Consider the following 25,971-nt stretch of genomic DNA (forward strand, 5'->3'; position numbering starts at 1 on the left):
AAAGCATAACCTGCATAAAAGGGGAGTGACATTAGGGGATACTTTATGTGTTTTATGCGGAAGGGAAGAGGAGCCAACGACACATATCCTCCTTTTATGTAGGGAACCAAGTAAAGTGTGGAATATGTGTTTTAGCTGGATGAGAATTAGTTCGGTGAACCATAATGAGTTGAATTATCATTTCGAACAATTTTCTTGCATCTGCTTTAATCAGGAAGGTAATAGGTTATGAAAAAGTATTTGGGTCTCAGTAGTATGGAGTATATGGAAGCACATAAACAGGGTCATCTTTAACCAAGCAAAGGTAGATGCAGAGGAAATTTTTACTATGGCACAAGTACAATCATGGGTATGGATGAAACATAAAGAGAAGAAAATTATATTCTCCTTTTCTGATTGGATTTTGTCACCTATAACCTGTGTTAGTATGGTAACAAGGTAAGTGCATAAGTATGTAAGCATTTTTTTCATAATCTAATGAAAGTAATTTAAAAGAGTCATTACAATCTTCTATACATGCTGTAAGTAAGGTTGGATGTTGCAATAAATTGGCATCAGTTACTCAAGGTCAAGGGTATAGGTTGTTTTGTCTCTTTGAATTAGTTTGATTGGTGGGGAAGATTGCTTTCTTGGTGCAGGTTAAGATTGTGGGGAGTAGGGAATCTATCCTGTAAAAGAAGCTCGAAGTGAACAATGATCGTGGAAGGAGGTTGAAAGACTTTTGCATCCAGCGTAAAAGAGTGCCTTCAATTAGTGGGATGTTTGTGGAATTGTTTATGCAGATAAAACTGGATGCAGATTTAAGTAGAAGTTCAAAGAACAATAATTTTGTTACTGATGTAGAATCACAAAGGTTATTCGTATATGTGGCAAAATGTTGATTCCTGAGGAGGGTTTGGACTACTAGAAGCGTTCTACTTTCAGTGTGCTTTGTAGTAGCCAATTTAAGATGCTTATAATAGGTTGTTGATTTTTGTGTGTGCAGTTTTGAGTGTGGTGATATAGCCCAGTGACAGACTTCTTAAGCAGCTTTTTGCTTTGAGTAGTGAGCCTTGAAATCTGCATCAAAGCTTCATAATTGGGGTATAAAATATCCTTTTTTCATGAGAATTTAAAGTTGGATGGCATAGGAAGAAGGCGTGCATTTTATGCAATGTTGGGCAACTATATTCATCTTGAAGGGTGATTTGAGGGCATATGTTTGAGGGGAGTTAGCATTGATTCTTGAAGAGTTTGTTCTCTTTCAGGAAGCCTAGGCTTGTATTGTTAAGTCTGGGAGTTAAAATAGCTGTACAATTTTTTAGTTTTTGTATAAGGGTTGGGACACCCCTGAAGTGTCCCCAATTTAATTTAATTAAATCTTTGCTAAAAAAAATTAAATTATATATTTAAAATTTTATAATTTATATGAGTGATTCAAATCACATCCATATATATATTTTTAAGTATAGACATTCCATAAATTCATTAAGTATATATCATATTCAATGTCTAACTTTCAATCCTCTCATGTCACAAATCGGCATAGACATCAATATCACAAACACTTAACTCTACTTCTAAAAGACGCATGTGTTGAATTCGACTCAGAGATCTATACATGTCATATTATTTTCAGTAAGTTGTCACCATAATAAAACTACATAATATGAACACAATTTATTCATGTGACAGGGTACACTACAAGAAAATCATGAAATAGAAACCCATTTTTAGAGACCAAAATAATTAGTTGCAATAGTAACTAAATTAGAGACCATTTTAGAAAATAAAAAAAAATTGGTTTCTAAATTAGTTTCTATTATTGTTAAATAGTTTCTAAATTGGTATCTAATTAGCAACCAAGATTTTAACTACCAATTACTATTGCAACTAATTATTTTGGTCAAAAATTGGTTTCTATTTCATGATTTTCTTGTAGTGGTAGATTCTTATGACCTACTAGACGCAATTCCTTTTAACACTACAAACTAGGTCATAAGAATCTCATTTGATTATCAACACTTAATATTTTTCTTTATGTGAGTTAGGGATGACAAAGCGGGGTGGACCATATGGGTTATCCCACGACCCACTTAAAAAAACGCGGGGCGGACTGCATATTCCAACTTGCTAGCCCGCTTAGGCTCATCTCGTATAACCCATAGCCCGTGCGGGGCAAGCGGGCTGGTCCGCATGACCCGCATAACTTAAAAATCTAGAAAATTTTTTTGCACCCCCATATTTTCTTCACGCAGCCTTATATTTCACATTTCAAAATTTTTATTCACATCTTATTACACATGTGTTGTTGTGAAAATAATATTGTAAGACCATTTACCTAATGCATCTAAATAAATAAAAAATAATTAAAAAAATTTATTTAAAAAAATCTTTTTTATTAATTTTAAAAAATATTTCTTATGCGGGCTAACCCACAGGCCCGTAAACCAACCCGTATGCAGGACGAGCTAGTAAAATCATCTCACATATTTTAAGCGGGACAGGCCAATCCGACCCACATTTTATGGGTCAAATGTGGGGCGGGCCTATGCGGCGCAGACCAACCCGCATTGTCATCCCTAATGTGATTCCAATATTAGTAGAATCGATATATCTCACACAGAATTCCAAATTTAATAGACAACCTAAACATCTTAACATAGTATTCCCTCATTAGAAATAACTATGTTTACAATTCCTTATATAAAACTAATTACATAAATATATATAATCAATATTCCATTTACATATATAATTAACATTCACATTAAAATCAATTAAAGCGACAAACAAAAAAAAGTTATTTTTTAGCTTAAGCTGGACATTGTTTCGCTTGAGAGAAAATCTAGCTAAGAGCAAGGTTGAATTTATACTCTATTTTTGCTTGAGCAAAAGATAAACTTTAGCGGAAATAGACCGACAAGATTTTCTACTACATTTTCTCTTGAGTGAAAAAACTTTCACATGAATAAAAATGGATCCGACAACAAATGTTGATTCTTTACTATATTTTCGCTCGAAAAAAAAATTATCTCTTGAGGAAAAATACAATAAATCAACTTCATGCAATTGGATCAACATGTTTTCAAACCTCAAGAAAAAATAATATAATAATTTCCGAACTTTTAAACAATTCAAAAGGACAACATGACTTTAACTTGCTTAAATATAACTTGCACTCTCATTAAATTCATTACTATAAGAAAATAATTATTCTCATAAAAAGTTCATATTAAAAATCGAGTTTAATAATCTTCATAACTTAACATGCACAAGTGTATTCACCATCTCAATATTTGAAGAATGGTATTGACTCTAAAGTACTCTAGAAAAATCTCTACAAACTAAAAAGTCAAATAACATTCTACTCTCTTTTAAAACATTTGCATATTTTCAAACAAAAATATAAATGCTGCATAGAAATCAAAGTTAGTGTGACCAAATCACTTTCACATCCAAATCATCTACGATACTATCAAAACATAAATATTTTCCTTTACCTTTAACTTGCTTACATTACAAGAAAATCATTAAATAGAAACTAGTTTTAGAAAATAAAATAATTAGTTACTATTTGACTAAATTAGAGACCATTCTATAAACTAAAAAGAATTATTGGTATCTAAAATGATTTCTATTATTAATAAAAAATTATAAAATGATTTCAAAATTGATATCTAAATTAGATACTAATCTTTTAGATTATAAATTAGTCTCTAAAAGACTAATAAAGACTAATTTATAATATAAAGTAGTAAGTAAATAAAACTTTGGTAGCTAATGGTTAGATACCAATTTAGAAACTATTTTATAAATTTTTATTAATAATATAAACTACCTTAGATATTAATAATATTTAGTCTCTAAAATAGTATTTAATTTAGTCTATATATAATGACTAATTATTTTTTTTTCTAAATTTAATTGTTATTTAATGATTTTTTTTAGTGTTAAATCAAGTTTACGCCTTTAACTTTACTATGTTAATAGGAAAGCTAGAAAGGTACACAAAAATCAATGATCTAGACATACTTTTATGATCGTGGACTAAAAAAAGATATTTTCCTTAGAGAGACCACATGCAATACTCCTAGTTTCTATATATGCAAAACTTCCAAAACCAATACAAGAAAAACTATAAAGGAAAACTTTCTCTAAAACAAATTATGTTCGGACAAACTTGTTCTATTATTCACCAAGATCCTTAATGTGTACAAAAAGATAAACTAATCTTTCATAAATATAGAAGCAAAATAGAGAAAAAAATGTTTTTAAACGATAATAATTTTTTTAAAATAAAATTTGTATAATTAACTTTTTATATTTATAAATTTATGCTTAATAATAAAATATTCATATTTTATTACAATTATACTCTTCAACAATTAAATAGGTCATCATATGTATAACTTGTCGACAACAAATTATTTTTTTTTATATTTTTTATTTTTTATTTAAATTTCCTTTTTTATCTGAACAAAATATATCACTTTTGAAGTTTCAATATCTCATGTTTATTAGCTAAGTGATAATTGACAAAATCAATATGACCGATGTTTCTTGGAAATTTCATAATCCTAGTGTGCAAAAGTTAGAAAGGCATTTAAAAATGGTGCTCAAATTATTATGTACATGGCCGACATGGAATTTTATAAATTTATGATAGTGTTTATAAGCTGATAATAAAATTTGATAAGTTTAAGAACTGTACTTGGTGTTATTGATATGAATCAACATAAATTTTTATATATTATTCTTTCTTTAAGCTTATTAATTAATCTAAATTTTTTATATTATTTTTTATTAAAAATAAAAAATTTCTAAATGATTGTCTAATTTTTTTTCGTAGTCAAAGTCTAATCTGTCATCATTGATAAACAACAAATTATATATCCCAATTTTTTAAAAGTTTAAAAATATTAGTCAACCTCTTTTATATTTATTTTAAAAAGGTGAAGACTCTATTTTTAATCATTTTTTTTCTTTCACAAAATTTGAACCCCACGTTTGATAAAATATTTCAGCTCAATTATACCACACGGAGTCGATTTTGCATATCCCATAAAAATATTATATATGTTTTTGATAAATAATATAAAGTGTTAAGTGTCAAATTATTTAAATTTATGAAAAATAAATATTTTTATCAACAAATTTTAGTTACAATCAAAATTTAAAAATCATTGATTTAATAATATTTTTTTATTGTGTTTGTATATCTTGTGTAATTTTTAAACATTAAAAATCTTTATATTACTTAAAAAAAATCTTAAAATATAGTAATGTTTAAATGTTTATTTTTAGTTTCTTCAAATTAACATTAATTACATACAAGAGTGTAGTTTTTTCTTTAATAAAATTTTCATCTTTGATTAAATATACTCTAATTTATTTTTTTTACAGTTAAGAAATTAAAGGATGAATATATGTTGATTTAAAAATTAAAAATATCTCATTTTTCTCTCTGTCTCTCCAAACTCTCACCCTTAAATGTACTCCATATTTAATAATTTACTTAATTATGAAAAGACTTACCCAATAAGAAGTTGTGGTTGGATTTGAAAATCCTTTGAAAGAAATCATGAAAGACAGCTGATTTATCCTTCATAGAATGGTTTTCAAGTTTATTGATTAATGCGATCTGAGTAATAAAGCATGAAGACGACGGGTAATTTAGTTCAAATTTCAGATCACTAGCTGTAGTTATCAAATTATATCAACTGTGTAATCGTGATTGCGACTTCAAGGTGCCAGTTAGTGGAAAATAATACAAAAGAAAACAAAATAAATTTAATAACATTATTCCTGCTTTTAAATTCTCATGATTTTTTTTAATTGCGTAGCTCATTTATCTTGCATTCTTTCCTGTCATTTTTTACTCAATAAAATATTGAGAAAGTATTAAATAAAAACCATTACTGAACTGTACTTGCCTTACAGTAATTTTAGTAATTATTTCCTTGAGAAGTTGACTTCGTTAATTAATTAGTAAAATATTAAATCGAAAAATATAACGTAAAATAATAGCATACCTGACTTTTCATTCTTTAATATGGAAAAGACCAACCAACAATAAGAAGTGGGTAGATATTTGTTCGACAATATAAAAGTTACTTTATAAGTGGTCAATAGTGCAATTTGGTGTTTGAAAACATGGAGATAAAAAATTATTGTATGAAAGCATATTATAGATAACTTTTTTAATTAAGTGGTTCATAACACTTTTTATTATTATTTGATAAAGTTCAAGTGGCTAAAGAAGTCACATGCTTGCTTTCATCTTGCTCCAAGTCATCACACTATGTACATAATTTGTCATCTCTGTGGTTATCCTCTTAGATTGGATTATTATTACACGTGTTTGCTCTCCTTCTTTTCTAGTTTATATATGTATATTGGTACATCCAGTGTGCATAAAGTTTTTACTATTTTTTAAAATTAATCTACTGAAATAGTCTAGTTTTTAGCCTTTATTCAAATTGATTAATTTAATATTATAATATCTTAAAAATGATTAAATTTAATATTTTTCTTGTTTAAACCAAATATTTAGAGGAAGTTTTGGTCATCATAAAATTGGAAAAGTTAAATTTATTGACGTTGAACACTTGAGTTTAATTAACCGAGGATTTTGATTGAAATAGGAATAAAAATTAAGGTCTATTTGTTTTCGTTGATGTATTGTTTACGAGCAAAGAAATAAGAGTATGTCATTTGAATTCAGGGTTTTGTGAGGATGAGAAGGAGAAAATACACCTGTGAATATTAAATATTTTCCTTGCAAAATGAAGAGATGTTGATGAAAAACTAAGTCAGCATATGTTATTTTCAAATTTATCCTCATTTATTTTTATTCTACTGTTTATAGTATTTTTTATTTTCTATTATTGTAAAGTTTTTTAATATAAAAAAATAGAATTTTTTATTTCTTTATATAAGTTGTGATTTATTTTCTAATTTGTATAGTACATATTTAATATTTTAAAATATTACTTGATGTTCTTTTTTATTTAATTTGTTGTTGTGATTATATTAATATATTTTTGTGTGTATAATTATTATGTCTGTGAGTTATAATTTATTTGATAATAATTTGTTATGAAATTATTTTCTATTGTTAATTATATTATATTTTTGTTGTTGTAGTATTTTTTATTTTTCATTATTACATGGTTTTTAATAAAAAATAATTTTTTTATTTATATAAGATCTGATTTATTTGTCAATTTTATAGTACATGTTTAACATTTTAATAAATTACTTAAAGTTCTATTTTTATTTAATTTATTGAATACATATTTTTTTAATTATAAATTTTAAATTATACCTATTTACATTTAATACATATTTATTTTTTAAATCTACGGTGAAAGTTGTTTATTTTTAAACAAAAATAACCCATTTAATTATTAAATTTTTTTAATAGGCAAGGATAAATTTGTAAACTAACATTTTACACCTTAAAAATAATTTAAAATTCTCTCACATTCATTTTTTTTATAAAGTTTTCGTGTTAGGCATCACTATGCAACTTGACATCTCAGCTAAGCTGACACCTCAAGTAACAACAATCATCTGCCATCACATGAAAAAATATTATTAAAAAAAAGAAAAAAGAAAGAAAATACAAAAATATGGGGGGACTAGACCAAAACCCATATGTTAACACAAACGATACATAGGTAGATTATACCTATTCATAAAGAATTCTAAGAACAGACTAGCTGGGAGTCTATTATACCAATGAAAAGATTCTCTATGAATAAATCCTAAATTAGCCAACTTATCAGCACACGCATTCCCTTCACAAAAAATATGAGTTACCCTAAACCTGATTGTCCCACAAAAATTAAGACAAGTATTCCATGGATTCTGAAGCATCCACGGAACATTAGTCCTAACAGTAAACGCAGCACAAACCAAGGCAGAATCACATTCAAGCCAGACATTAGTAAGTCCCATTTTTTGAGCTTCCTCCATAGCATGTATAACTCCATAAAACTCAGCAACCAAAGCAGTTTGAACTTCAAGAAACGCTGAAAAAGCACCAATAAATTCTCCCATACTCTCACGAAAAATACCTCCACAAGTAGCAAGACCAGGATACCCCCTAGCAGCCCCATCAGTATTAATTTTGACCCAGCCTGGTGAAGGAAATTCCCATCTAATAGGAAGAGGACGAAGAACTTTACCACTACGAGTCTTAATACCGAAAAACTTAATCACGTTGAAGTCCAACATATCATTCTTCATTGAAGCTTTAGACGAATTTCCCACTAGACAAGTTAAATCTTTAATTATCGAAATAGCCTTAGAAACCCCAATCTTATCCTGAAATCTAGCACAATTCCTCATACGCCATATCATCCATATAGAAAAGGTTATCACCGCAAGTTTAATCAATTTAACCAAAGGACTACCATCACTCTTAATAAAAGAAAGTATATCATCCTTATTAGAGAAATGAGAAGTAAGAAAAATTTGTCGTACCCAATCTCACATTCATTTCATCACTCACAAACTCTCATAAACTTCCCTCAAACGTCTACTCTAACATACTCCAATCCAAAACAATCTCACTTTCTTGACACTTTCTTCTCACATCTTCACACATTCATTCCCTCAAATCCTCACACATCCTCTCCCCAATCCAAACACACCCAAATAAAGATCCATGGCTTAAATAAGTAAAACAAAATGAAAATATAGTGTAAAATAACAGTAAAAGTGATGCTTAGATGTTATTCTTTATAATAGAGATGTAACTATATATATACGTCTAAAACAATTTTTTTAAGTTATATGTGAATAATGATATTCAATTATTCTTGTGCAAATTTATTATTATTTATATTATATTAGACATAATAAATAATAGACGAGTTATTATATTTTATTCATTAAGTGTTTATTAATTAATTATTTTAATAATTTATTTATATGATCAAAATTATATGTCTAAGTACAGGTAGGTATATAATTTTTTATGATCTGAACGTTGAATGATATATGTTGTTAAGGTGTGAAAGATTTTTGTTAAGTTTGGATCTCCATTATTTTATGAGGATTGAGGAAAACCTTGTGGGAGATTTCTCAAAGAGAATATCAAGACAAGTTGCTAAGTTTTTTAGTTAGTTGTTGACTTAATTTTTGGCTGCTATAATTATAGTATCGATTGAGGTTTTGGAAGGATAAGATTATGTTGAGATAAGAAAAAACTCTATCAATTAAATTTATTTTTGAGTTAAATAATTTTTGTAATTTTTTTTCTTGTATTGGATGGTGTATTTTCGTTTCAGATTGTGGTATATTTTTGTTCTAAAAACTATAGTGCATTTCGGGGTTTCCGTGTTTTGAATCTCCCCAATTCGTCTCTTGTTTATCTGCATTAAAAAAATATAACTCATTTAACAAAAAACACAAAAAATGAAAGTAATAGAGGTTTGTAAAACCCATGGAAATAATGGGGTTTTTGAAAATCCTAAGGATCTGTTTGTATCTAGGATGAGAAAAACAAAGAAAAGCGAACAAAGGTGCCAATGAAAGGAAAGTTGAAAAAAGAGACAAAAATAAGATGAAATTATGAAAAACAATGCATTTTGATTCCTTCAAATTTTCTTTATTGATTTGAAGAGATTTGTAAAGAAAGTGGGTTTTTTTTTAAAAATTTAATTATATATAAAAAGTATATTTTAATATAAATATAAGTATAATGCTTAATATATATTTTTATATTATAATAAAATGAATAATTAAAATAATAAATAAAATGTAATTTAAAATTTAATTATTAATATGTATTTTTATTATTATTGATTAATTTTTAATTTATTTTAATTATAATTATAATTTTTAAAGTTTTTATGTTAAATTATTTATATTTATTTTAAATTTATTATATCTATCAAACCACTCACAAACTTTAACACAACTATGCAACATTCACAAACTTCAATTAACTTTCTTCATAAATTTACTATAACATACCTTAATCCAAACAACCTCACTTTTCTCTCAAATCTCTTCAATATCACTCTCTCAAATCTCCTATTCAATCCAAACACACCCTAAGTAACAAGAGTTTAGAAAACCCCTAAAATTAACGGAAGTTTGAAAAATGCTTAAAAGTAACAATGATTTAGAAATCCTTGAAAATAATAAGAGTTAAAAAAACCTTTGAAAGTGACGGGAGTTTACAAAACCGTCAGAAAATAATTGATCTTTTCAGGATTACTTACCGCCAATAATCATGTTAACGATGTTGGATGTTCCAAAAAAATAACCCCGAATAATGTACTTAGATTAAAACCACAAAAAACGTTATATATAATCACCGTTAAATTTTGTTTGTTTGTAGTGACATAATGGTGTTTTAAGAAATTTAAAATGGAAAAAAGTTGTATTTTTAAAATAATAGCATAAGTTTTTTATAACTTTTTTAAAATACTTAAGTAGAAAAAAAAATTAAAAGCATTAATATAAAAATGAGTAAACATAATTTATAATTTTAATATATTAAGATCATGTAAAAGAATAATGATAGGGACAAATACATAAATATCTGAATGAGACAGATACTAAAAAAGCACCAAAATATATTACAAAACATTATATATCAAAATATTTTGGTGCCTACTTCAGTCAATATTTTTACACGATATAATTACATCAAAATTATAAATTATGTGTACTCATTTTATTTTATGCTTAATGACATATATTACAAAATACTATATATCAAATTGAGAAATACTTTATTGGATGGAAATCCAAGAAATTAATTATATAAAATATTATTTAAATTAGGATAAATGTAAATTAAAATATAAATTATTAAATTAATTCCCATATAGCATTCGTGCAAATGAATCTTATTCTCCTGAATCTAATTTAATATTTTTTATTATTTAAATTTGACTTAAAATAAATTTTAGGTATGACCAGTTTTATTTCTATACTGAACATTTTTTTTTTCAAATTAGCTATCTAATAAATTATCAAGTTTTAGTTTAAGTCTTAAAAATATATATTTATTTGATATTATATTAAGTATTTAATTTATTTTAAAAATATTTATAGATTTATTATTTGATATCTCAACTTATGTTTTAACTATAACAAACTATATATTTTTCATTACATGGTGTGTATCCTGTAGTTACTCGTAATATGATTTAACATGTTTTTTTAAATATTTTAATAAACACTTAATAACAAGGGTTTTGAATTAAAAATTGAATTTTGTAGGTACTTATTTAAATTTTTACTAAGAACTTAAAATATTTTTTATGTATTTAAACCTATAATATTTTTAAAATGGTGAATTAAATGATTTCTTATAAAAATAATTTAAATTTTCTATTAAATTCAATTTTAAATGGGTGATTGAATTAAATACTGAAATCACTAAAATTGATTGTTGAAATTATTGTTATATTGGTAACAGTAGACACATATATAAATGACAAATTTTATAGGATACTTGCGGGTTGGGTTGGCTATAATTTTTACAAATCTGTTATCAATTAATCTATTAAAAATATCGGGTTGAATTTCTGTATTTTTTACGTTAAATTCAGCTCAGTTCAATTTATTCTTGAGGCAGTTGAATTATATTAAGTTAATTAAGTCAAAATTTTGAAACTTTTTTTTAAAATATAATTTTTAAATATCAACCTAATTAAAAAACAATATCATCTTTATAAATTAATAAAATAAGTCAATAAATCATGTGATAATAAGTTTCTCTAAACTAATTCATAAAAAAAAAACATAACATGGTTTATAATATACGTCTCCTCTCATATTGGGTATGAGGTTACAAATAATAAACATATTAGTCAACTCAACATGTATAAGAGTGAGTAGTTTGAGTTGTTTCAAATTTGACTCAATTTAAAATAAAATTTAACATCATATAATTAGGTTGGAGAGCATAATAAACATATCACTCTACTCAACATCTATAGGAGTGAATTAGTTTGAGTTGGATCAAATTTTACTCAATAATAAATGAAATTCAGTATAATATAATTAGGTTGGATTGAATCATCGTAACTGATACAATGAGCATCCTTAAAATTTTATTTATAATTATGAATCACACATGATAAATATTTTCCATATAAATATATTTGATAATTAATAAATAAATAATTTAACATAATTTATATTGTAATAAAAATTTAAGAAATAAATATCTTCGGTACATAAAAAATATGTTGTATATTAAATAATTTAAATTGTGATATAATATTGTTTTTAATTATTGAAAAATTATTTTTAAATATCACTCAAATTCAACTTATAGATAAAAAACAAAAAGTAGATTTTTTTTATCAGTACAAAAGAGTACAAAAGAAAATAGAGTAGATTAATACGGAAGGATGGCTAAAAAAGTATACACATAAACTATAATATGAGGATAGTTTATAATTGATAAAAAAGGAAATTTTGTGTCTAGTTGAGTAATATGAGGGTAGTTTATAATTGGTCAAAAAAGGAAATTTTGTGTCTAGCTGAGTAATATGAGGGTAGTTTATAATTGGTCAAAAAAAGAAATTTTGTGTCTAGTTGAGTGATATGAGGGTAGTTTATAATTGGTCAAAAAAGGAAATTTTGTGTCTAGTTGAGTAATATGTGAAATGTATATTAAAAAAATGTGATCTTATTGGAAAGAGAGATTAAAAAATAAAAATAATCTTACTCATTAAATTGTATATTCTGATTTGTAATAGAAGAATAAATTGAGAAGGCAAACTATTGGGGCTTGGATTAAGAACTTAAACGTGTGTTTATTATTATGTTTAGAAATATTTGTTACTACTTTTATTAACTGACTCGGATATATTTAAAAAAAAAAAAATGCAGTCTTATATTTATGTATAGTACAATAAAAAGGGAAAGAAAACGGAATCAGAACTTGTTTTCGAAACACAATATATTTTCTTCCAAAATAAAACCTAAGTTGATTTGTTAATTTACCTTTCATTACATGAAACATGTTCAAAATAGGAATGAAGGATCTATAATTTTGTATTTATTTTGAGAGAAAATATATACTTACATTATTATGTAATTGAATTACAAGCTAAGACAGGAAGTAATTGTAGGATTTTATTAGGAGAATAAATCAATAGTGAATAATGAATTATTGTAATTAGAAATATTTAGAAATACACAATCTAATAGAAGGCGTAATAGTAGGATTTGACTGCAAGGAATGATGAATATAAATATAAAGAGACATAAATCATTTGATGAGAAGTGAGCAGTGTTAGGGCATGGATAACGGTGATCTTGGTGCAGGCATGGATAGGTTTAAGCAGGTGGAGAAGAAGAAAAACACAGGGCGGAAGAAGATCGTGATAGAGAAGATTGAGAAATCGAGCAACAAGCAAGTGACATTCTCAAAAAGAAGAGTAGGGCTGTTCAAGAAAGCGAGTGAACTGTGCATTTTGTGCAATGTTAATGTAGCCATAATTGTGTTTTCTCCTGCTGAAAAGTTGTTCTGCTTTGGGCACCCAGATGTGGAAGCCATTGTTGGTAACTACCTGAAGGGAGCGAAGGTGTTGGTACCATCAGCGTCAAGAGGGTCATATGAAGAAAGCAACATGCAGTACGAGGAGGCAATGAGGAATTTGGCGTTGGAAAAGAAGAATCTGACAGAGACTGAAGCATTGGTTAAGGGTATGACCAGAAGGTGGTGGGAGGACCCCATTGATCAGATGAGTGAACGTGAGTTGGAACAGTTTATGGTCTCACTTTATGAGTTGAGGAAGAAATTAACCGAAAGGGCTGGTAAATTGTTCATGCTTTCAATTCAATGATAATGATGTAGTCTTTTAATTTTCATTTTCATTATTAACACAATTTTATTTTTATTTTTTTGCTGTTATCTGTTGCTGTTTAATTTCTTTGCTCCTCATTAAACAAGTGTTTATTTTTGTATGCAGACAGATGCTTTGTCACTCATCTAGACGGATTATACTAATTTTTTCCTTATTTTATATCTTTCATTGTTATTTTTTTGGAAAAAACAAATGAATAAATAAAAGGTATTTCAGGAATATTTATACAGGTAAGAGAATCTAATCTTTTAACATCTTAACAAAAATTTATCTCCTAAGAACTTTAACTGACATCATACAAAACAAAAGTTCAAGACATCAATCTAAATATGAAAAATGTATACCGTACGCTTTAGACGTAACCCAATACCACGTCTTGTTTGAATCATAGTAAAAATTTCATATAAAGTGAAACTTATATAATTTATGAATGTTACTTTCAAACAAAACAATCCTAATTTTTTTTTAAATTTATAATATAAATTAAAATTACTATATATTTTTTAATTAGTTTAAACTGTTAAAAACCTAGTGTATATACTCTGAAAGAACTAATGCATATATATTTTTCATCGGTGGTGGAGAAAAACATAACGGTTAGGTATTCAAAGTTTGAATTTTGATAATATTATTTTGAAATATTATAAATTAAAACATCTATTCTTTTTTACATTAAAAGTTATTTACAGTAAAAAAAATCTTTGACAAGGGATGAATAATTTCTATTATTGTAGTTTATAGGAATATAATTGGCAAATAGAAATATTCACGTTGAATATTAACTTTAATTTTTTTTATCGAAAATAAAAGAATATATAATAGAGATATTTTAGGATATCTAATCCTTATATACAATACAAGTATAAGACAAATCAATTCATTAACATTTTCTAACCATATGTACAACTATTCATACCTCTTTATTAACTTTTATCTTTTCTTTTATAAATCGCATACAAACCAAAGGTTAAAGACACCAATTTAAATACAAAAAACAAGCTAAACGTACATTTACTGTCACCCACGATCAAACTTTCAACTGTGTCATCAAGAAAATCTCAAAGTGATGTACTTGCCTATTTCTAAAAATCTTATTCTTTCTATACTTCCACTCCTAAAAATCTTATTCTTTCTATACTTCCACGATTCTCCTATAACTATTATCCACTGATTACACTTTCATCTATCAACTTCAAATTCTTTATGGACATACCAGATGAATTTACGTCAATGGACATTTTGAACCATAATAAAAAGTTAGTATATTGTTTTTATTCATCATACAATAAAATAAACTAAATAAAATATTTAAGAACTGTCCCAATCCATGTAAAAAAGGCAATCAGACCAACCATCCTTATAAAAAAAATGCCAAAAAAAGTTATCAAAAACACCTAACCCATTTTGGAATACCTACAAAAACTTTAGATTAGTAGTTTTTTTATTTGTCTAATGCTATAAAACCAATGAAGTGGTTTGTAGGGGTACATAGTGAATTCTTGGTGATGTGGGGATTTTTTTACTTATATATTTTGGTACACTGTCATTCAGCAGAAAACATTAAGTATACAGTTTAATTTTTGGTGATTATGACAGCTTAGATAAAAAGTTTAGGTGTTTATGGTTTCTTTTTTATCAATTAAAAATTAAATAAATAAAATGAAATATTTGAAAAATGCTCTAATCCTTATATAAAACTTAAATAATATCCCTACTTTATCAAATACATATCCCTACTAAACTTTAGAGTTTTTTGAGTTAAACCTTTCAACAACAGAATCACAAGATAACTTAACAAGAATATCTTAAAGCTCGACAGAAAACCTTAAAAAGAAAACTGCTAAAGATTATCATGGGAACTAGCTTTATCAATCCTAAATCTTTAGCTATATCAATCCTAAATCTTTAGGACAAAATCAAAAACAGAATAAAAAGCTGGCCCAAATGTACTTTGCATCCAACCATAATGTGCTGTCAAGAGTTTCTGCATAATCCTGAATAGCTGTTGCACTAGATGCATAGAACTTTTGTCATACACTTAGCTGCATTATTCATAGTTCTTGCTAGCTACAAGAGTTGCACATGACTCTCATGCCTTCAACCTTATTCTGTAGACAGTATAACATAATTAATACAAGGTCATACAATTGACATTAAATAAATAAGTTCTTTAGGATTGCCGAATTTGCTTGAGTTTTGTCTGAAGAACCCAAAGAGTTTGAAGAAAAGGTCTTCCACCCTTTTCCATAGATTTCCTTTTGAGACGATGCCTGTCTCACTTCACTCACTGCTGCTTGTGTTCAACATCAATCATATTGAACTCAACCCATCATTCTCAATCATGGGTTCATCTGAAGTATGCTTATGTCCAACATCAAGGCATTGTAGTAGGGAACATTCTTCAGCTTATTTCCTGACGGTGGTGATGTGCGATTTGGCATTGCTTCTAACAGGTACTTATTATTCCCTTCAATGTTCATTGTGCCGTATATTCCTTCAAATTGTTGCCAACAGACCCTATATTTTGCATCCTGCCTTCCACATGTTCTGCATTTAGATACATACACTGCTACTTCTTTTCAGACGTGAACTCTTGTATATAACTGAAATATCTTAATAATACTTTATATTTTTTTTCTATTTGATTAATTTTTTATTTGTATTTTATATTTTTCTATTTACTTAATTTTCGTCGATAATATATATATATAGGTTTTTTGACTATGATGAGGTAATTTTTTTTGTTTTTATCCAAATGGGGTCCGTTTAAAAAAAATTACAAATTTAGGCAAGTCGTGCCTAATTGGGACGACTTCATATGCAGAAGTCGTCCCAATTAGGCACGACTTCTGTGATGTCATACTAAAGTCGTGCCAACTTGGTACGACTTCTGCCATGTCATACTGAAATCGTGCCAACTTGGCACGACTTCTGCCACGTCATAATTAATTTTTTTTTTAATTTTATTGTTTATATATTGGGTAGTAAGTTATGTAATGTTAAAAATTAATTTCTTCTCCTCATTACGTGTTTTGTAAAATCATTACTTCTCAAGCTATTTATTTTGCAAATTCACAACAATAATTCGCTATTTATTTTCCAAATATAATAATTTTTCATTTATCTATTTATTTCCAAATTCAATAACAATTTTCTTCATTTTTTAATTAATCACATAATCAAGTTATTGTATTACATTACCGTCAAACATGATCCATACACGATTATCCAATTTTTTGTTCCTTAAAACTAACACTCTTAGAAAATTATGTATCAAATTAATTTTTAACATTACATAACTTACTATCCAATATATAAACAATAAAATTAAGAAAAAAAAAAATATGACGTGGCAGAAGTCGTGTCAACTTGGCACGACTTCTGTATGACAAGGCAGAAGTCGTGCTAACTTGGCACGACTTCAATATGACGGGGCAAAAGTCGTGCCAAGTTGGCACAACTTCAGTATGACATGGCAGAAGTCGTGCCTAATTGGAACGATTTCTGCATATGAAGTCGTGCCGAATTGGCACGACTTGCCTAAATTTGTAATTTTTTTTAAACGTATCCCATTTTAGTAAAAACAAAAAAAATAACCCTATCATGGTCAATAAATATATATACATATATATATATATATATATATATATATTATCACTAGTTGATGTAGATACCAACATACAACATATTGTAAGTTAACTTTAAATATATATAACCTAAATTTACAATATATATTAAATCGCATACATGTCTCTAAACTTTGGTGCAAAATAATCATAAAATATAAATTATTTTTTAGATACCAAAAACCATTTAACAATAATAGAAATTAATTTAGAAAAAAAAAAATTAGTCCCTAAAATGATATTTTATTTAGTCATATAACAACTAATTATTTTTTATCTTTAAAATTGGTTTCTATTTCATGATTTTCTTGTAGTGTTTGAGATATAATTTTTCTAACTCTACTAATAACAAACCTTGTGTGCCTTGGACTTATAATTATTCTTGATTTCAAGTTACACAGACAAACAAAGATATTTCCTTCAAATTTATTTAACATACAACCTAGTCCGATATAACAAATTTAACAACCCTATAATTAATATAACTAACCACATATAAGATTCATATATACTCATCATAAAATCTACAAAATCAAATGTTTCAAAAGAAAAATATCCATCTACAATAAATATTAAAACGTAGACTACAAAAACTAACACTAAAAAAAACAATTAAAATATCAAATATTTTAGAAACAAAAAAATAATATATTAATTAAGTTGAATATTATTTTATAAATTAAAAATTATTAATATATAACATTAACTACCAACATTTTAACTATTAATTACATTAAATTTTAAATTACTCTCTAATTAAATTTGTGATTAACTAATAAATTAGTTTTTAAAGTCAATTTTTCTTTTGCAGTATAAATTAAATTGAACTAATATTAAACTGAATTGAACTTTCATAAATAACTAAACTGTTTCTTAAAAAAAACTAGATTTGAACTATTTTTAGTGTGGTAGTATTTAACAACTGAATTGTTACTACAATAAAACTTTTAAAAATGAACGAAACCTTAATTTATTTTACTCGTAATAACCACTCAGGTTTAGAAAAGTCCATCCACGTATTTAATGATAAATGACCACTTAAATATATCACCGTCACCTATTAGGGTTAACTATACACTTTCAGGTAATTTTAATTTTTGACAAAACTACCGTCACTTGTTTTCTTGTGGACGTGAAGTAACTATTTTCTTATTTTTAACCGACTAGAGTCACTTGGACACCCTATGATGAATGCCAAATTAAAAAGGTCTACGAGTCTAAAGTCAAAAAAAGACTTTGTGACATGTTGACCAAAATTAGGGTAAAGGTTGTCTGGCCTATTTGGATAGGAGAGCAAGCATGTGCTGAACTTCTAAATTATTGGGATTCACAACAATTCAAAGATAAATCAACTCAAAATAAAGCCAATAGGGGTTCAGTTCGTGGTGGAGCAATGCACTCTACAGGTCGAAAATCACATTCAGATATTGCAGTTACCTTGGTAAGTACTTGTCACTGCCTTACATGAAAATCATTTTACATTTGCAACCTATACTGCTTTTAATTGTACAACATTAAATATGGTCGTCCTCTAAAACCTGAAGAACTGTTTATGGCCACCCACACAAATAAGAAGGGTGAATGGGTTGATACTTGTGCTCGCGAAACTTATGCAAGTTATTCTTTTAACTTTTTTTATATTTATATTTTAATTTTCTAACATTTTTATTTCGTAATGATCTGTGTAGGAAAACTATCATGAGCGTTTGAAGGCCCTTCAAGCAAATAGTTCTCAGGACTCTAACACTGATGTCCACCAACTTGATCTTGCAACTAAGCTTTAAACATGGAAGGAAGTTGTCGGACGAAAGAGTAGAGGTAGGGTGTATGGTACGACATACTTAGCTGCTAACTTCCGCCAAGGAGTCGCTTTTCTCACTCAAGCATCTGCTTCCGACACTTCACAATCTGAGCATGTGATTGAAAATCAAATGCTTCGTGCTGAACTTAGTATGTGGAGTCAGAAGTATGCACACTTGGAGGATGAGTTGAAGGTTATAAAAGATAAACTTATCTCAATGGAACATGACAAAACTGCTTCCAATAGCACAACATAATTCGATCATGAATATGATCCAGAGCAGGATGATCAACATGTTCCTTAAAGTGTATCCTATATTGTAAGTTTAACTATTTGACATTTTTATTATATACTAAGTATTTTAATTATTTCATTTATTTATATTGTTTATATTTTTTTACAAGTTTTCACATCACTATGGGATTCATTTTGCTACTTTTAGTTAAATTTGTAAAGTACAATTTTAATTGTAATATTTTTTTTAAGTATTCATATCATTTTGAATATTTGAATTGATCAAAGATTTTGTTTAACTATTTCTATTACTTTTGTACTTTGGATGTGTTTGTGGATGTATTGTGAATGATAGTAATTTGTCTGAATTGGTTGATATTTATTCTTTACAGGTAGCCTGGCTATTTACATGTAAACTGGCTAGAAAACAAAATAAATTGTTTTTTTCTTCCCTTTATGCGTCGGCCACTGGCCCACACTAGCTTTTTTTTTAATATGCACCGGCTTTTCCGTGGGCCTAGCCCACGCAACATTTGATATATATATATATATATATATATATATATATATATATATATATATATATATATATATATATATATTTCATTTTCGTCGACCAAGCCGACACAAAAGCGATATTTAAATTGTGCGTCGGTTTAGCCCACTTATAAGCCGCCGCATATGCGTCCCGCGTCCACCCAGATTTTGCATGGGCTTGGCCCATGCAACATGCGTCCAACTTTCTGCCCCAGGCTAGTTTCCATTTGCTTCCAAGCTTTTTTCGTCGGAACTGTGGCCGACAAAAATTCGACGCATAAGCGTCTGTTTTTTACCTTTTGCGTCTGTTTTTTTTTACCCACGCAAAATCGTTGTTTTCTTGTAGTGATACCTTTCAATTGCACGTAATACATCAGGATTGTGGCATATTGGTGATCCTGACTTGTATAAGTCTATCAAATATATATACTAACAATATACATTAAATTTTAAATTACTCTCTAATTAAATTTGGGGGTTTTGATCATCATGAGGCATTTTTTTTTCTGTTTTTACCAAAATGGGGTCGCTTTCAAAAAAATTACAAATCTGGGCAAGTCGTACCAACTTAGCACGACTTCAATCACATCAGTCTGAAGTCGTGCCAAGTTGGCACGACTTCTGCCACGTCAACCCCTGAAGTCGTGCCAACTTGGCACGACTTTGTCCATGTCATATATATATATATATATATATATATATATTTAATTTTCTTATTTATATATTTAGTAGTAAGTTATGTAATGTTTAAAATTAATTTGATACATAATTTTATAAGGGTGTTAGTTTTAAGCAATAAAAAAATGAATAATTGTGTATGAATCATGTTTGACGATAATGTAATATATTAATTTGGTTATTAGATTAATAAAAAATATGAAAAAATTGTTATTGTATTTGGAAATAAATAGAAATGAGAATTAATTATTTGGAAAATAAATAGAGAATTGTGGGGAATTTCAAGTTATACGTCTTCCTTGTCCACATGTAATTGTTGTTTGCTCATTGTCATTTACAGCTAACGACATTTATCACCCTAGTGTATAGTCTCCACAATATTTCCAACCTTACGAGGTCTAATTTAATTCATGAAATAGATTATTCAATTCTAAATAAAAAAAATGTTCATATTGCAAAACCGAAGGTCACAATAGAAGCAATTGTCCACACAAACAAGCTTGATAATAAAATTCAATTTCAAGTTTGATTATTAATTTTCTCATTTTCTTTACCTAAGTATTTATTCTTTCATAAAAAAATTATTTATCAAATTAATTTCAAATATTACATAATTATAATATATTTATTTATTTAAAAACAAGAATATTTTTTTTTTTAAAAATGATGTGGACAAAGTCGTGCCAACTTGGCACGACTTCAGGTTGACGTGGCAGGTCGTGCCAAGTTGACACGACTTTAGACTGACGTGGCAAAGTCATACCAACTTGGCACGACTTCTACATATGAAGTCGTGCCAAATTGACACGACTTGCCCCATATTTGTAATTTTTTTGACAACGACCCCATTTTGATAAAAACAAAAAAAAGTCCCATGGTGAGAAAACCCACATATTACATAACATAAAACTAAGTTCATTAATTTTATAATAATTATTTTAAATATTTTTTATCAATAATAAAAGTAAAATAAAATAAATAAGTCACTTAAGTTGAGCCAGCCCATATACAAAACTTTACCTATATAATTGTATTTCTAAAAAAAAAACTACTACAAATATATATATATATATATATATATATAACTCACATAACAACCAAAAAGAACTTAAAAAAATCCACAACTTAAAAAATTATTAAAAAAAACTAATTTTAAAAATGAAAAATAATTAATTACTATATTAATTAAATTATATATTATTTTATAAATTAAAAATTAATAATATTTAAATTAATTTATATTATTAATACAAATTTATTAATTATTTTCTAAATTAATATCTAATTAACTACAAATTTTTTTTAACTATTTTAACTAGTTAACAGTATTTTAACTAACAAAATTTTATCTATCAATTTAGCTGTCTACTATTTTATTAGCTTCAAAAAATTTCAAAGTTGGACTAAAAAGGCCTTTAGGATAACATGAGTAAGATTATTCATCGGTCTTAACTGTTGGACAATTTGTGCTATTGTTAAAGTTTTTTTTTATTATAATGAATTTATTTATTTGTTCTAAACAAGTTATGATCTTCTTATTTGCTTTTAAAGTTTTTTTATATTAAAATCTTTCCATCTTATGTTTATATAGTATTTTTTATTTTATTGGTGTTCCTTGTATACTTATCAGATTTTTATTTGATATCTTTCCCTTTTATTATGTTAATTAATAGTCATGGATACTTAAAATGAATCTTAAAATTAATGTTAAAAGAAGCACAAAATAAAATTACAAAGTAATAAAACCTTATGTTAACACTTACACATGTGAGACAAAAACATTAATTCGAAAATTGCTTAATTATTTTATGAGTTATTTATCAATAAAATGTTTTTTTTTCATTCAACATAGATTTTGTGGTATTTAAAATTGTAGAAAATTGTTTATATGAATAATTATTTTTTATGAATGGTTTAACTTCTTTATTGAATATAGAAAAGATAATGTAGAATGTTTAAAAAGAATTTGACTGAAATAATTTATTAATAATATTTTTTTAATTGAAATAAAATTATTGAATTACTTAAATAAGTGGACCGAAAACTATATAAATATCGTAAATTTCTGAATTTTAGGTTAACCACCATAACATACATACATACTGTCATGTTTTTCTGCATATCTTACATGTTTGTCAGCAGCAGGAGGCCTAAATCCGGTAAGAATGGCCACAAAATTGTTCCATCAAAGGATTCAATTTGAATCAATGAATGCATTCCTTACAAGGAATCCATCATTTTGTCTTAGGAATCCAAATTTTAGGCCTTTCTCTTCCCATAAATGGTCACCCATGAAATCAAACAAAGGCTTAACTAATGCACTAAGAGTCCTTAACCTTGTATCCCCCAAAAAACGTGGTACTGATGTCAAGAGTCGTCAAAGCCATCTGAGGCTCATTGACAACATGTTGGAAAACAATGCAACCATAACCATTCCTCTTGGTCACAATTCACCTACTCTTAGGACTACAACTGAAATGAGTATTCAGTCCTCTGTTCTACAGATGGAACAAAGGTTCGGAGTTGATGTGTGCTTCTTGTCACAAGCTGTGAGCTCATGTGGGTCCAAGCGTGACCTTTGGGGAGGAATTCAGTATCACTGCTTAGCAATAACAACTGGGTTCATTGCCAATGTTTATGTTGGAAGTTCTTTAATAAGTTTTTACAGCAGGTGTGCCTTATTGGACGATGCATACCGTATGTTTGGAGAAATGCCTGTAAGAAATGTAGTTTCGTGGACGGCAATTATTGCTGGGTTTTCACAAGAATGGCGTGTTGACATGTGTGTGGAGCTCTTTCGTCAAATGATGGGATCAGATTTGAGACCAAATTATTTTACGTACACTAGTCTTCTAAGTGCTTGTATGGGCAGTGGAGCACTGGAATATGGGAGATGTGCTCATTGTCAAATAATTCATCTGGGTTTTCACTCTTACCTCCACATTGATAATGCTCTCATTGCTATGTATTCCAAATGTGGGGCAATTGATGAGGCCTTGTATATATTTGAAAATATGGAGGGTAGGGATATTGTCACATGGAATACCGTGATTAGCGGCTATGCTCAGCATGGACTTGCACAAGAGGCAATTAGTCTCTTCGAAGAGATGCTAAAGCAAGGTGTTAATCCTGATGCTGTTACTTACCTCAGTGTATTATCCTCATGCAGACATGGAGGTCTTATCAAAGAAGGTCAAGTTTACTTTAATTCCATGATTGAGCATGGTGTGCAGCCAGAACTAGATCATTATTCTTGCATTGTAGATCTCCTTGGTCGAGCTGGTTTACTTGTGGAGGCTCGTGATTTCGTCCAAAATATGCCTGTTTTTCCCAATGCTGTAGTATGGGGTTCACTACTGTCTTCCTCTAGGCTTCATGGAAGTGTTCAGATTGGTATCGAGGCAGCAGAGAGTAGGTTGTTGCTGGAACCGGGGTGTTCAGCTACACTTCAACAGCTAGCGAATCTATATGCAAGAGTTGGTTGGTGGAATCAGGCTGCACGAGTGCGAAAATTAATGAAAGACAAAGGTCTAAAACCAAATCGTGGTTGTAGTTGGGTTGAAGTGAAAAGCAAAATCCATAGATTTGAAGCACAAAATAAGTCAAACAGCAGAATGACAGAGATTGTTTTAACAATGAATAGTCTGATACACCACATGGATAGTTTAAACCTTCAGTCTCAGATGTGTGAAGAGGAAAATATTTGGCTTTCAGTTTCACAATGCTAATTCCATTGTGAGGGACTTTTAACATTTCCAGCATTGACGATTTGGAATGGGTGGGAACAAGAGGGCAGTCATTTTCTAGTCAGTGAAGTGTTCATGGATGAAAATTTCAGAAAACAACTCGAGCAATGATCACACACAAAAGTCTACATATTTATAGTGAACTTTATTGTTTTTAAATCATTCTGTTAGTTGTAATAAATTGCAATTAAAGTATATAATTGTTTTAATTTTGTATTTTTAACTAATATGACATTTGTTACTTTTGTCATAACTTTTTGTGTAGATATATTTTGTATTGATTCTAACTGTATTTTGATTCTACATTTTTAAATTTTTAAATAAATATATTTGTTGGATTTGGAGTCTCGTGTTATTTTCTATTATTTTCGAAAGTTAAAAGATAGATTTGTAGTACATTTGTTTAAAATTCTATACTTAAACTACTTTTTGTAATTAAGCTGATAGATTTAATAATAACCATAATTAAGCCCGTGATTAAAACTGATAGAAAGCTTTATATATATATATATATATATATATATATATATATATATATATATATATATATTTTGGACAAGGTCTAATTTTATATATTGAATTTTTTATTTTATTTTATTTTAAAATTGACTCTTTTTCTTAATTTAGATTTTTTTTCCTTTCCTTTTTTTTTCTCTTTTTTTGACTGTGTTCTTCATTCTTCATCAATGAAGAATTAACTCTTAAAGTTTTATTCTCATAATCAAAATAATCACATAGTTCAAAATTAAGTTTTTCACCGATAACTTAACATTATGTGTTTATTCTTCTTTTAGTTTAAAATTAAACTCATTAAGGGAAGTTTCATATTATGTTATTATTGATAGAATAAGTAGATTCTCTATGTTAATACATGATAACTTAAAAATGAGATTATTTATAAAATAATCAAAATCTAATATTTCTATAAGTTTAAATAATATATAAATTTGAAACATTCCTAATACATGACTAAGACTTATAGAAATACAAATATTTACAAATTCATAGCTCAAAACAAAACTCTAAAGCCTTTAAGGCTCTCTTGCACCTATATGATCATCTCTTGGTGTACGTAGTATATTCATCACAGTTCACAACACAACAAGAAAAACAATGGTAAGTTAATAAAAAAAAAATCCATAACATATTTAATTCATGCAAAAAGAACCAATCAAACTAATCATTTATAAACATTTCTTTAAATATTGTCATATAAAATTTCAATATCAATTTCATCATTCATATATACCACACATGGATCTATTTTCAATCACAATCATTGGATTTCATTTCAATCTCACCTCGTCTTCTAGAAGACCCGTATTAATTAAGTCATACCAGAGACTAACATCTGATCCAAAGATTACCAACGAATCCAATAGAAAGGATCAGGGTAAGTTCAATACAACCCAAACCGTGCATCTCATATGTCACGGTGTGCATGAACTCCTCTATCAACTTCTCACTACCTGATATCTTAGTCTATGTGACTTAGACCATCAGTAAAGCTCAGAGAT

The 25,971-nt window shown here is 27.7% G+C and overlaps 2 protein-coding genes across 2 annotated transcripts; both read left to right on the forward strand.

The window, feature by feature from the left end:
- The first annotated feature begins 13,292 nt into the window (after positions 1-13,292).
- Positions 13,293-13,811, forward strand: LOC137805574 (agamous-like MADS-box protein AGL61). The gene has a single exon (XM_068605517.2). It carries the CDS (start codon positions 13,293-13,295, stop codon positions 13,809-13,811), a length of 519 nt encoding a protein of 172 aa, XP_068461618.2.
- Positions 13,812-22,804: 8,993 nt separating this feature from the next.
- On the forward strand, positions 22,805-24,794 carry LOC137807277 (Tetratricopeptide repeat (TPR)-like superfamily protein). Its single transcript, XM_068607837.2, has one exon. It carries the CDS (start codon positions 22,874-22,876, stop codon positions 24,434-24,436), a length of 1,563 nt encoding a protein of 520 aa, XP_068463938.1. The 5' UTR covers positions 22,805-22,873; the 3' UTR covers positions 24,437-24,794.
- Positions 24,795-25,971: the final 1,177 nt, after the last annotated feature.

Source organism: Phaseolus vulgaris, chromosome 3, assembly GCF_051622355.1.
Source record: "Phaseolus vulgaris cultivar YP4 chromosome 3, ASM5162235v1, whole genome shotgun sequence".
Taxonomy (NCBI): Eukaryota; Viridiplantae; Streptophyta; class Magnoliopsida; order Fabales; family Fabaceae; genus Phaseolus; species Phaseolus vulgaris.